The 13,045-nt window shown below is 44.6% G+C and overlaps 1 protein-coding gene across 1 annotated transcript in view; it reads left to right on the forward strand.

The window, feature by feature from the left end:
• The window catches only part of lyst (lysosomal trafficking regulator), a 101,419-nt gene that overhangs the window by 70,631 nt on the left and 17,743 nt on the right, over positions 1–13,045 (forward strand). The window contains exons 31-49 of the mRNA XM_034292354.1: positions 160–312; positions 1,623–1,803; positions 1,944–2,113; positions 2,205–2,435; positions 2,590–2,756; positions 3,139–3,291; positions 4,374–4,565; positions 5,501–5,715; positions 5,988–6,197; positions 6,391–6,567; positions 7,094–7,170; positions 7,292–7,480; positions 7,669–7,814; positions 8,337–8,498; positions 8,598–8,806; positions 9,071–9,315; positions 9,678–9,744; positions 10,460–10,616; positions 12,464–12,604. Of these exons, the coding sequence (XP_034148245.1) occupies positions 160–312; positions 1,623–1,803; positions 1,944–2,113; positions 2,205–2,435; positions 2,590–2,756; positions 3,139–3,291; positions 4,374–4,565; positions 5,501–5,715; positions 5,988–6,197; positions 6,391–6,567; positions 7,094–7,170; positions 7,292–7,480; positions 7,669–7,814; positions 8,337–8,498; positions 8,598–8,806; positions 9,071–9,315; positions 9,678–9,744; positions 10,460–10,616; positions 12,464–12,604 (3,242 nt within the window). The remainder of the gene's footprint in view (positions 1–159; positions 313–1,622; positions 1,804–1,943; positions 2,114–2,204; positions 2,436–2,589; positions 2,757–3,138; positions 3,292–4,373; positions 4,566–5,500; positions 5,716–5,987; positions 6,198–6,390; positions 6,568–7,093; positions 7,171–7,291; positions 7,481–7,668; positions 7,815–8,336; positions 8,499–8,597; positions 8,807–9,070; positions 9,316–9,677; positions 9,745–10,459; positions 10,617–12,463; positions 12,605–13,045) is intronic.

Raw genomic sequence — 13,045 nt, forward strand, 5'->3', positions numbered from 1 at the left:
TTCTTACACCCTGTCCCCTATATAGTGGTCTTCTTACACCCTGTCCCCTATATAGTGGTCTTCTTACACCCTGTCCCCTATAGAGTTGTCTTCTTACACCCTGTCCCCTATAGAGTGGTATTAAATGTTACGTCCAATTCGGTTCTTTCCTTCATGTAGCTTGGGTTTGGCCTTCCCTGCCCAGAACGGCTCCCTGGTCCTAGGCCGTTGGCCGAGCGTGGCTGACCGAGCGACACTACCGGAGGACTGGGAAAGCTACACATACTCTCCAGGTTATGAAAAGTCCTACAGCAAAGACTCCAACAACGACAGGTACAGACTCTACAGTACGATACATTGTCTTATCACAGGTACTGACTCTACAGTACGATAAACTATCTAACGACAGGTACTGACTCTACAGTACGATACACTATCTAATGACAGGTACTGACTCTACACTATCTAATGACAGGTACAGACTCTACAGTACGATACATTGTCTTATCACCGGTACTGACTCTACAGTACGATACACTATCTAACAACAGGTACTGACTCTACAGTATGATAAACTATCTAACAACAGGTACTGACTCTACAGTACGATACACTATCTAACAACAGGTACTGACTCTACAGTACGATAAACTATCTAACAACAGGTACTGACTCTACAGTACGATACACTATCTAATGACAGGTATTGACTCTATACTATCTAACGACAGGTACAGACTCTACAGTACGATACATTGTCTTATCACCGGTACTGACTCTACAGTACGATACACTATCTAACGACAGGTAACGACAGGTACAGACTCTACAGTACGATACATTGTCTTATCACCGGTACTGACTCTACAGTACGATACACTATCTAACGACAGGTACTGACTCTACAGTACGATACATTGTCTTATCACCGGTACTGACTCTACAGTACGATACACTATCTAACGACAGGTACTGACTCTACAGTACAATACATTGTCTTATCACAGGTACTGGCTCTACAGTACGATACACTATCTAGCGACGGATACTTACTCTACAGTACGATACACTATCTAGCGACGGGTACTGACTATACAGTACGATACACTATCTAACGACAGGTACTGACTCTACACTATCTAGCGACAGGTACTGACTCTACAGTTTGACTTTCTCTTTCTCTCTGACTCTCTCTGATTGTTCTCTGTGTAGGAGAGCGTCTCTGCTTTCATCAAGGTGCTGCTGTGGTCCTGGCCTGCATAAAGCTATATTAACACATATTGTAATATTTGAAGCTGTATCCATGTTGTCAGTGTGTCTATGTGCTCCTAAAGCCTGTGGTGTTGACAGAGCCAGGCTTTGTGGGTCTTGTCTGGCCGTCCGTGTCACTCCGATCAGACGAGTGAGGCCTGTCCCCTACCCCTGTTCAAGGCAAACATTGATAAACCCCTGACAGGAAGTGTCTGCTGTTGGATAGAGCACTGGTCGCCCAGGCAACCCTGCGTCATTACACACTGCTTTTCAACGGCTAAATCCAGAGTCTGTATAGTACTATAGTATTACATTGAAGTTTCAGTAGATAGGACTGCCTGGTGTTCATATTAACATGATTTATAATAGTGTTTTATGGTATTACATTGAAGGTGCAGTGGACAGGACTGCCTGGTGTTGATCTGCTGTGGTCTATATGACCTCCTGAGGGGAGTTCTGCTGCTACTGCCTGACCTGATGCTGGAGGAGGTGATGGACAAACTGATCCAACCGGAGGCTCTGATCGTGCTGGTCAACCATCCATCCCCCTTCATACAGCAGGGGGTTATGAAGGTTAGTACAGGGTGTCTGATACCAGGTTTGTCCCGTAGTTTCAGTACGTCTGAAGATGATGGTCTGGGATCGGCAGGAACTGTTTGTATTTTCTAAAACAATGCCTTTTCCTCTCTTCTCCCTTTCCTCTGATCTTACAGCTCCTGGATGCCTACTTCAGCCGAGCGTTTAAGGAGCAAAAGGAGAAGTTCCTGAAGAACCATGGCTTCAGTCTCCTAGCCAATCAGCTATACCTTCACCATGGGAGTCATGGTCTGGTGGAGGTCTTCCTGGAGATGTTGTTTGGACGGCCCGTTGGCCTGGAGGAGGAGTAAGTACTGGTTCTGGGTTAAAGGTCATAGGTCTGGTGTTATGGTTGTAGGTCTTCTGGACACCATGCTGACATGGTTGTTGTTGTTCAGTCTAGACCTGGAGGACATGGACAGCATCAGTCCATTCAGGAAGCGCTGCATCATCCCAGTTTTGGGTCTTCTGGAGAACAGCCTCTATGAGAACAGTCTGGTCCACAATCTGCTCTGCATGTTCCTGCAGCTGGTCAACGCCTGTCCCAAACTGGCCGATGTCCTGCTGGACCACGGCCTCCTCTATGTCCTCTTCAATACCCTGTCTACTCTCAACGGCATGGAACACAGGTAAGGGCTGCTTTAATATGATGTGCTCTAGTAGTGGAATGACCTTTCACACCATAGGTGTGACACCCAGATGCTGAACATTACATTATCCCCCCTCCTCTCTCTCTCTGTCTCTGTCTCTCTGTCTCTAAATTCCATTCTTTTTTCCCCTTAGCATCCCTCTAAATGACTACAAGCTGTTAGTGGTTGATATCCAGCAGCTGTTGGTTGCAGTGACTATCCACTCCTGTTCTTCTTCTGGCTCCCAGTACTTCAGGATCATAGAGGATCTCATCACTCTCCTAGGCTTCCTGCAGACCTCCAAGATGAGACGCACTCAGGGTGGGCTGTTATTAATAACAAATAAGATCTGTTCACAGACCACATTTGATCCATGTGCCACATTTGCTACCTAGAACTAGTTGAGCTGTTTTATATCTGTTCAGTTGGTGTAACTGTGTTATAAACATGTTCAGCTGCTATAACAATTCTATAAACCTGTTTAGCTGGTATAACAGTTCTATAAACCTGTTTAGCTGGTATAACTGGTATAAACCTGTTTAGCTGGTATAACTGGTATAAACCTGTTCAGCTGTTATAACTGTGTTATAAACCTGTTCAGGTGGTATGTTTGGGTTATTAACATGTTCAGGCAGTATAAGTGTTTTAAATTTGTTCTTTTGGTATAACTGTAACTACATTAGGTTTCTCTCTCATAATGTAGAGATGGCAGTGGCTCTTCAGTTCCGTGTCCTCCAATCAGCTATTGAGTTCATAAAAACAACAGCCAATCAGGACCCTCAGAAGCTGAGTGGTTCTGTGAATGTCTCCACCACTCCTCAACAAGCCATCTATCAGAAACGCAAGAGCATTGCAGGTGAGAGAAAACCCATTGTCAGTCAGTACCATCTCACCTGTTACACCCCCTCCATCTCACCTGTTACACTCCCTCCATCTCACCTGTTACACTCCCTCCATCTCACCTGTTACACCCCCTCCATCTCACCTGTTACACTCCCTCCATCTCACCTGTTACACCCCCTCCATCTCACCTGTTACACCCCCTCCATCTCACCTGTTACACCCCCCCCATCTCACCTGTTACACTCCCTCCATCTCACCTGTTACACCCCCTCCATCTCACCTGTTACACCCCCTCCATCTCACCTGTTACACCCCCTCCATCTCACCTGTTACACCCCCTCCATCTCACCTGTTACACCCCCCCCATCTCACCTGTTACACCCCCTCCATCTCACCTGTTACACCCCCTCCATCTCACCTGTTACACCCCCTCCATCTCACCTGTTACACCCCCACCCTGTCACCTGTTACACCCCCTCCATCTCACCTGTTACACCACCACCCTGTCACCTGTTACAATTCCACCATCTTACCTGTGTTTTCTTCCTAAACCCAAGGTTCCATGGCTATGAGAGACAACATCATTCCCAGAATTCCACGGCAACATTACTGTTCGTACGGACAGATACCCCTGCCTTCCCCCTTCTGCTTCCTGTCTGAGACCTCCCCCGTCCCCTCCCCCACTGCCACCACCTCCTATGTGTTCCCTTGTGATTCAGGTAGACATGCTGGGACACCTCCCTGCTGAGAACCATAGACATTGATAGACTGGACAGTGCTTCCTCTGTCCTTCTCTATCAGGAGAACATTATTCCCATTCTAACCCTGGGAAATGTTTTGTCTCTCTCCAGTGAACTACTCCTTCAGTTTTCTGGGCAGTAGACTGACTCTATCTTGCCCAGTACTCTATTGGGATTGCTGTTGCCCTTTTGTGTGGATGGGTGTGTGTGTTTCACTCTAACCTGTTTGAAGATGTGATCTTTCTAAGATGCCGTGGAGACTAATGAATGCTAACATAAGGTGCTAACATGCCATGTAGGCACTTCCTTAAAATTGAAACATGAACTTGTGTTTGCATGCATTCTGGTCTCCCAGGTGGTCGTCGGTTCTCCCTCATCCAGTCTGACAGCCTGCTCATGAGGATGCGTTCTGTGGCCAGTGATGAGCTCAGCCAGATGATGCAACGACGGATGAGTCAGGAGAACCCTATCAGAGCATCTGAGACAGAGTTTATACAACGGCTGCAGAGACTGGTTGTGTTGGCTGTCAACAGGCTCATCTATCATGGTAAATGTGGTAATACAACTGTCTCATCTATCATGGTGAATATGGTAATACACCTGTCTTGTCCATCATGGTAAATGTGGTAATACACCTGTCTCATCTATCATGGTAAATATGGTAATACACCTGTCTCATCTATCATGGTAAATATGGTAATACACCTGTCTCATCTATCATGGTAAATATGGTAATACACCTGTCTTGTCTATCATGGTAAATGTGGTAATACACCTGTCTTGTCTATCATGGTTAATATGGTAATACACCTGTCTTGTCTATCATGGTTAATATGGTAATACACCTGTCTCGTCTATCATGGTAAATGTGGTAATACACCGGTCTTGTCTATCATGGTTAATATGGTAATACACCTGTCTTGTCTATCATAGTAAATGTGGTAATACACCTGTCTTGTCTGTCATGGTAATACACTTGTCTTGTCTATCATGGTTAATATGGTAATACACCTGTCTTGTCTATCATGGTTAATATGGTAATACACCTGTCTTGTCTATCATGGTAATACACTTGTCTTGTCTATCATGGTTAATATGGTAATACACCTGTCTTGTCTATCATGGTAATACACTTGTCTTGTCTATCATGGTTAATATGGTAATACACCTGTCTTGTCTATCATGGTAAATGTGGTAATACACTTGTCTTGTCTATCATGGTTAATGTGGTAATACACTTGTCTTGTCTATTATGGTTAATATGGTAATACACCTGTCTTGTCTATCATGGTAAATGTGGTAATACACTTGTCTTGTCTATCATGGTTAATGTGGTAATACACTTGTCTCATGTATCACTGATCAACTGGGTATTGGAACTGTCTTTGTTTTATCTCCATTGTTGCAGGATTTTGTTTTGTCTTTTCATTTTGATTAATAAATCCTGTCTCTCCTGTTCCCAATCATCTTCCTCCTCCACAGAAGAAAGGCAAGACTTCTATGACCTGCTGAACTTCCCCGACTCACCTGACCACCACCTGACCCCTGACCCTGTAGACCACACCCCCGATGAAAACAGCTCCACTTCCAGCTCCTCAGGCCAAGCCCCCCTCCCCTTCCCCCTCCCCCCAGCCAACATGAAAAGCTTCCAGAAGGAGATCCTCAGGCTGATGATGGAGGGGATCAAGATCAGCCTGGTCAGTGTGGTCTGTTGTCCAGATTCCTCATGTCCTTGTCTCCTTCTGAGGCCCCTCCCCTCTGACTGCCAGAGTGGGTTGCCGTTACTTTTCAAATCAGACATTCAGTATGCTTTCTAAATGTGCTCAGTTGAAACAGAATCATTACCAACCTGTTTTTGTCTTCTATTCTTTTTGCGTTGTTAATTGATGGCTCTGGGTTTATTGTAATGTGGTGGTTTATTGTAATGTGGTGGTTTATTGTAATGTGTAGTTACTGGTGTTCCTCACAGGGCAGTTCGGGTCGTAGTGGGGCCCCCAGGCAGCAGTGGAAGAGGATCCTTTGGTCCTGTCGAGACACCTTCAGGGTTCAGATTGGCCGCCTGCTGGTCTACACCCTCTCACCTTCACAACCTATTAGCTACAGGAAGGAGGCCCTGGATTTTGTGTTTGACCCTGCTCACCCTGACATCCTCAGGGAATGCCTCAGCCCAGGTTTAGAGGTGAGAGGTCACGGGTCACCTATGTTTGATCTTCAGATTGAGACAGAGGGTTCTGAGGCCGATGGTGAAAGGAGGGATCAGGACAGAGGAGGAGGCATCGGGAGCTGTGACCACCATATAGACAGTTGACAAATCAATCCCAAACACCCACATTGTCTACCTGACCCTTTTGTAATCCCATGTGTCTCCTCAGCACGGTCCCAAACTGACCATGCATCTGTACGAGATGCTGCATGACCACCAGGACGCCCTGACCAAAGAGGAGCAGACTGCTGTGGGTGGATTCATGACTTCACTGAAGCTATGTGGCCACCGCTGCATCCCACCCAGCGCACCACACAAACCAGACCTCCTCAAAGCTATCAAAGAGGTAATGTGTACCCTATATCATGACAAACCAGACCTCCTCAAAGCTATCAAAGAGGTAATGTGTACCCTATATCATGACAAACCAGACCTCCTCAAAGCTATCAAAGAGGTAATGTGTACCCTATATCATGACAAACCAGACCTCCTCAAAGCTATCAAAGAGGTAATGTGTACCCTATATCATGACAAACCAGACCTCCTCAAAGCTTTCATAATATTGTAGCCTTTATCCTAATTCCCCCCGGGATGCATCAACCCTCCAACCATCCGGGATAAAGATGCATCCAGCCCGCACAATGGTGATATGTGATAGGAACAGGATTAGGACCAGGATGTGACAGGACCAGGGTTAGGAAAGGGATTTGACCAGGATCTGACAGGATCAGGGTTAGGACGGGGAGTGGACCAGGATCTGACAGGATCAGGGTTAGGACGGGGAGTTGCCTAGAATGTGACATTTGTAGGATTAGGACCAGAAGTTCTATGTGTTAACTGTTGACTTATGATCTCCCTCCTCCCTTTACCAGGAACAGTGGAAGTATGAGGTGGAGGAGAAGACCAGTAAAGTGGCCTGGGAGAAGAAGATGTCCAACACACAGCAGGGGTGAGTAAAGATAAGTCATTTGACTCCAGGCCTGGATCTGACTTCCTGTGGCTGCTGACATTTTCAGATATGATCTGATCATTTCTGAAAACCTGTTTTGTCCGTCTTTCTCCACTCACAGTTTGCTGCAACGTTTGGACGGTAAGTCCAAGGACATCTCTAAGATTGCGGCCGACATCACCCAGAATGTGTCTCTGCGACAAGGCATGGAGCGAAAGAAGGTCATCCAGCACATCAGGGGCCTGTACAAAACAGACCTGAGTGCTTCTAGACACTGGCAGGAACTAGTGCAACAACTCACACACGATCGGTGAGCAATAGGGATGGGAATCACAGTCATAAAATGTTTCCCCCTTTGTAATGAAAGGAGGTAGAGGAAGTCATGCTCCATGAGAATTGTTCCTATGCAGCTTGACCATGAAAAAAAGCTGCTATGCAGTGCTATGTTATGCTATTGCCATTGTACATTATGGTAATGCTATTTTATGTGTATTTCAGTGCTGTGTGGTACGACCAGGCCTCCTACCCTACCTCCTGGCAGCTTGACCCAACAGAGGGGCCCAACAGGGAGAGGAGACGCCTACAGAGGTGTTACCTTACCATCCCCAACAAATACCTACTCAAAGACCGACGCAAGCCAGAAGGTGCCCAAATCTATTTCCTGAACTTTCCCAACAAATACCTGCTCAAAGAAAAATGCAGTTCAGAAAGTACCCTAACCCTATTCCCTGAGCCCAGACCATCCCCAACAAATACCTGTTGAAAGACCAAGGCAAGCCAGAAGGTAGCCTAACCCTATTTCCTAAACATTCCAATACAACAACCTGCAAAAAGACCAGCGTAAGTTGTAGGTACTCTATTTGAGCCCTGACCATCCTCAACGAATACCTGCTCAAAGACCGATGTAAGCCAGATGGTACGCTAAACCCAACCGAATTTCTTGACCATCCCCAACAAATACTTTCTTAACGGCTGACAGCAATCTAATCATACTCTAAGATGAACTGGATGATTTTAGAAATCTTCCGCTGTTGACAAGAGTCTTTAGAAACACGTCTAGAGAGCCCTTATTTTACAATCCTTATGGTGCATGTGCATGTATGGCGCTTTCTGATATACTGACCCTCACTGGCTTTCTTATCTTGTTCGTCTATCTCTGCTCTCAGATCCAGCAGCACGGGCTCCACTGTCCTTCCTATTTGAAGATAAGACCCACTCGTCCTTCTCCTCCACAGTGAAGGACAAGGCCACTAGCGAACCAATCCGATTCACCCGACGCTGCTTTAGTGTGGCTCCATCCAGAGAAACATCAGGAGAACTGTTGCTGGGCAAGACTGACATTTACTTTCATTTACTTTTATCTAATTTGAGAAATGTAATGTCAAAGTGTGGGACCTACTGTGATCTTTGACCTCCTGTATCTACAGGGAAGTCTGGGATGTACTTTGTTGAGGACAACGCGGCTGATGCCCATGACAACCAGAGTATCCACGGGGAGACGGAGGCTGCATCGTTCTCCTGGACTTACGAGGAGATCAAAGAGGTCCATAAGAGGTGGTGGCAGCTCCGAGACAATGCTGTGGAAATCTTCCTCACCAATGGACGAACACTGCTGCTCGCCTTCGATACAACCAAGGTAGGGTCGATTGACTGCCACGCAATTGATTATGCTTAAGAATAGTAATAGTTTATTTTTGGTGTGTCTCTATTATTTTTTGTTACTGTCTTATGAAGCATCCAGAATCTAAAGGATTGCTTTTTTTTTTTAAACACAGCTGTGTGAAAACTGATTGCTAGAATAAAGTTGCACAAAACTTAACTGCAGCAAGCTTATAAGTGTATGATTCCTATTAGTTGTTTAAATGTAATGAAGCGAGGTGTTTTATTTCCTGTCTCGTAGTTTCGTGACGATGTCTACCACAACATTCTGACCTCTGACCTTCCGAACTTATTGGAGTATGGCAACATCACAGCGTTAACACACCTGTGGGGCTCAGGGCAGATCAGTAACTTTGAGTACCTGACGCATCTTAACAAGCATGCTGGGCGAAGCTTTAATGACCTGATGCAGTACCCCGTCTTCCCCTTCATCCTGAAAGACTATACAAGTGAAACTCTGGACCTTGGGGACAATGCCATCTATAGGTAATACACTATTAACACTAACCCTGTAGACCTGGGGAACAGCGCCATCTATTGGTATTACACTATTAACACTAACCCTGTAGACCTGGGGGACAACACCATCTATTGGTATTTTAGTATTAACATTAACCCTGGAGACCTGGGGACAGCGCCATCTATTGGTATTTTAGTATTAACATTAACCCTGGAGACCTGGGGACAGCGCCATCTATTGGTATTATAGTATTAACATTAACCCTGGAGACCTGGGGACAGCGCCATCTATTGGTATTATAGTATTAACATTAACCCTGGAGACCTGGGGACAGCCCCATCTATTGGTATTACAGTATTTGTTGCTGTCATTTTTGCCTGGCTTTCAGAAACCTAAACAAACCCATTGCAGTCCAGTCTAAGGAGAAGGAGGATCGGTATGTGGACAACTACAAGGTACTTTGTTCTTCCAGCCTCACTGTGTTACAATGGTACTGCCCAGTACACCCAGGAGGAGTGTCGTAATGGGGCCCAGTGTTAATTCTGATGGTGTATTTGTTCAGTATCTAGAGGAGGAGTATCGTAAAGTGGGCCAGTGTTAATTCTGATGGTGTATTTGTTCAGTATCTAGAGGAGAAGTATCGTAAAGTGGGCCAGTGTTAATTCTGATGGTGTATTTGTTCAGTATCTAGAGGAGGAGTATCGTAAAGTGGGCCAGTGTTAATTCTGATGGTGTATTTGTTCAGTATCTAGAGGAGAAGTATCGTAAAGTGGGCCAGTGTTAATTCTGATGGTGTATTTGTTCAGTATCTAGAGGAGGAGTATCGTAAAGTGGGCCAGTGTTAATTCTGATGGTGTATTTGTTCAGTATCTAGAGGAGGAGTATCGTAAAGTGGGCCAGTGTTAATTCTGATGGTGTATTTGTTCAGTATCTAGAGGAGGAGTATCGTAAAGTGGGCCAGTGTTAATTCTGATGGTGTATTTGTTCAGTATCTAGAGGAGGAGTATCATAAGGGGCCCAGTGTTAATTCTGATGGTGTATTTGTTCAGTATCTAGAGGAGGAGTATCGTAAAGTGGGCCAGTGTTAATTCTGATGGTGTATTTGTTCAGTATCTAGAGGAGGAGTATCGTAAGGGGCCCAGTGTTAATTCTGATGGTGTATTTGTTCAGTATCTAGAGGAGGAGTATCGTAAGGGGGCGCGGGATGATGACCCAATGCCTCCTGTCCAGCCGTACCACTATGGATCTCACTACTCCAATTCTGGCACGGTGCTACACTTCCTGGTTCGCATGCCTCCATTCACCAAGATGTTCCTGGCCTACCAGGGTGAGTCCACATGCATACACAAACACATCATTAATGACATGGTAATATATAGGGATGCACCTATAAGACAGTTATTATAGTAATATATAGGGATGCACCTATAAGACAGTTATTATAGTAATATATAGGGATGCACCTATAAGACAGTTATTATAGTAATATATAGGGATGCACCTGTAAGACAGTTATTATAGTAATATATAGGGATGCACCTATAAGACAGTTATTATAGTAATATATAGGGATGCACCTATAAGACAGTTATTATAGTAATATATAGGGATGCACCTATAAGACAGTTATTATAGTAATATATAGGGATGCACCTATAAGACAGTTATTATAGTAATATATAGGGATGCACCTATAAGACAGTTATTATAGTAATATATAGGGATGCACCTATAAGACAGTTATTATTGGTCAGTAGTGATATTCATATACCACAATCGCCTGTATCATTATCTTTATATATAGTTTCATACATTCCCTTTGTATTTGTACATTATAAAATAAATGTAGTAAATATGGTCGGTAAGGCATTTAACATTCCGTACTGCTTTAAAAATGACATAATTGATCTTTGGAAAGGGAGTAATTTGTTAAGGATTAATTTGTTCAAATTAGCTGGGTTTCTGAAGAATGTTAAGTGCCCTGACAGTTTACAGCTTGAAAAGCGTTTTCTAGGCAAGGCATCAAGTTAAACTTCAGGTTCACCAGTAAACGAACCAGGTCTATTCAAAATCTACCAGCGGCTGATATTGCCAGCCCCCATCCCTCTACACCATACAAATGTACGAGTACGCTGTGTAAAGAAACAAGTAACATGGTATATTCCTTCTCAATTAACAAAACATATTGTAACCTCACCTGACTCTGTTTAGGATGTTATTAGTAAAATTACTTCTGTTTTAGGGAGAGAACATCCTAATCAGACTTATGTTACGATGGCTGGCCTGCATCAAAGGATTCTTTGTTCAATCTTTCTTCTCCATCTGTTCTTTGCCCTTTTTAACTAGCCACATTCTCTCTCTTCCACTCTTCCTAAACGCATCTTTCTTTCTCTTCATCCCCACTGTGCTATCCATTTCTTCCTGTTCCTCTCTCTCTGCTCCTCCCGCTCTTTCGTCCTCTGAAGCTTCACATGGTTGCTATATGCCAGTAGCGGTGCTTCATAAGACCATGAAAGGATTTCTAGTCATTGACAAAGATGCAGCTTTGATGAGCTCCACTGTGTTTGTCCTGTGTCATCAGATCACTGTATAAGTGTGTGTGTCTGTGGGTGTGTGTTCTAGACCAGAGCTTTGATATCCCAGATGAGCTCCACTGTTTGTCCTGTGTCATCAGATCACAGTATAAGTGTGTGTGTCTGTGGGTGTGTGTTCCAGACCAGAGCTTTGATATCCCAGATGAGCTCCACTGTGTTTGTCCTGTGTCATCAGATCACAGTATAAGTGTGTGTGTCTGTGGGTGTGTGTTCCAGACCAGAGCTTTGATATCCCAGATGAGCTTCACTGTTTGTCCTGTGTCATCAGATCACAGTATAAGTGTGTGTGTGTTCCAGACCAGAGCTTTGATATCCCAGATGAGCTTCACTGTTTGTCCTGTGTCATCAGATCACAGTATAAGTGTGTGTGTCTGTGGGTGTGTGTTCTAGACCAGAGCTTTGATATCCCAGATGAGCTCCACTGTGTTTGTCCTGTGTCATCAGATCACAGTATAAGTGTGTGTGTCTGTGGGTGTGTGTTCTAGACCAGAGCTTTGATATCCCAGATGAGCTCCACTGTGTTTGTCCTGTTTCATCAGATCACAGTATAAGTGTGTGTGTCTGTGGGTGTGTGTTCTAGACCAGAGCTTTGATATCCCAGACCGGACGTTCCACTCTATGAATACAACATGGCGTCTTTCTTCCTTCGAGAGCATGACTGACGTCAAGGAGCTCATCCCAGAGTTCTTCTACCTGCCTGAATTCCTCGTCAACAGGGAGGGTAAGTGTCTGACATGCAAAGACCTCCGAGACCACACCCCCTGCTGTAGAGTTCCTGTAGCAGCCAAAAAATGTTAGGACTAATAGGTTGTAAAACGTAGCCCTTTCAGTGAGCATATCCATACAGTTTGAAAACAAGATGAACAATAGCCCCATGTGCATGTATGTAAAGCAACACAACACTGCATATTTAAAATTAAAGTTATAGGCTATTGCTCTGCAGCACTAAATGAAAAATGCATTTCACTAAAACGAAACAATCCTTTTAACAGAAGGTCTTCCCAAGAGTCATTGATCTTCTGTAAAACTTCTGGAATGTTATCCACTTTTTTGGCCACATTCTCTAGGCTACTGTTTCTTTTAACAGACCTTGCATTTGGCCGTGCCACGGCCCGGTCCGACCCGGTATGTCCTCACTCAAAACCATACGTAACGCTGCCAA

The sequence above is a fragment of the Esox lucius genome, chromosome 5, assembly GCF_011004845.1.
Source record: "Esox lucius isolate fEsoLuc1 chromosome 5, fEsoLuc1.pri, whole genome shotgun sequence".
In the NCBI taxonomy this organism is placed as follows: domain Eukaryota; kingdom Metazoa; phylum Chordata; class Actinopteri; order Esociformes; family Esocidae; genus Esox; species Esox lucius.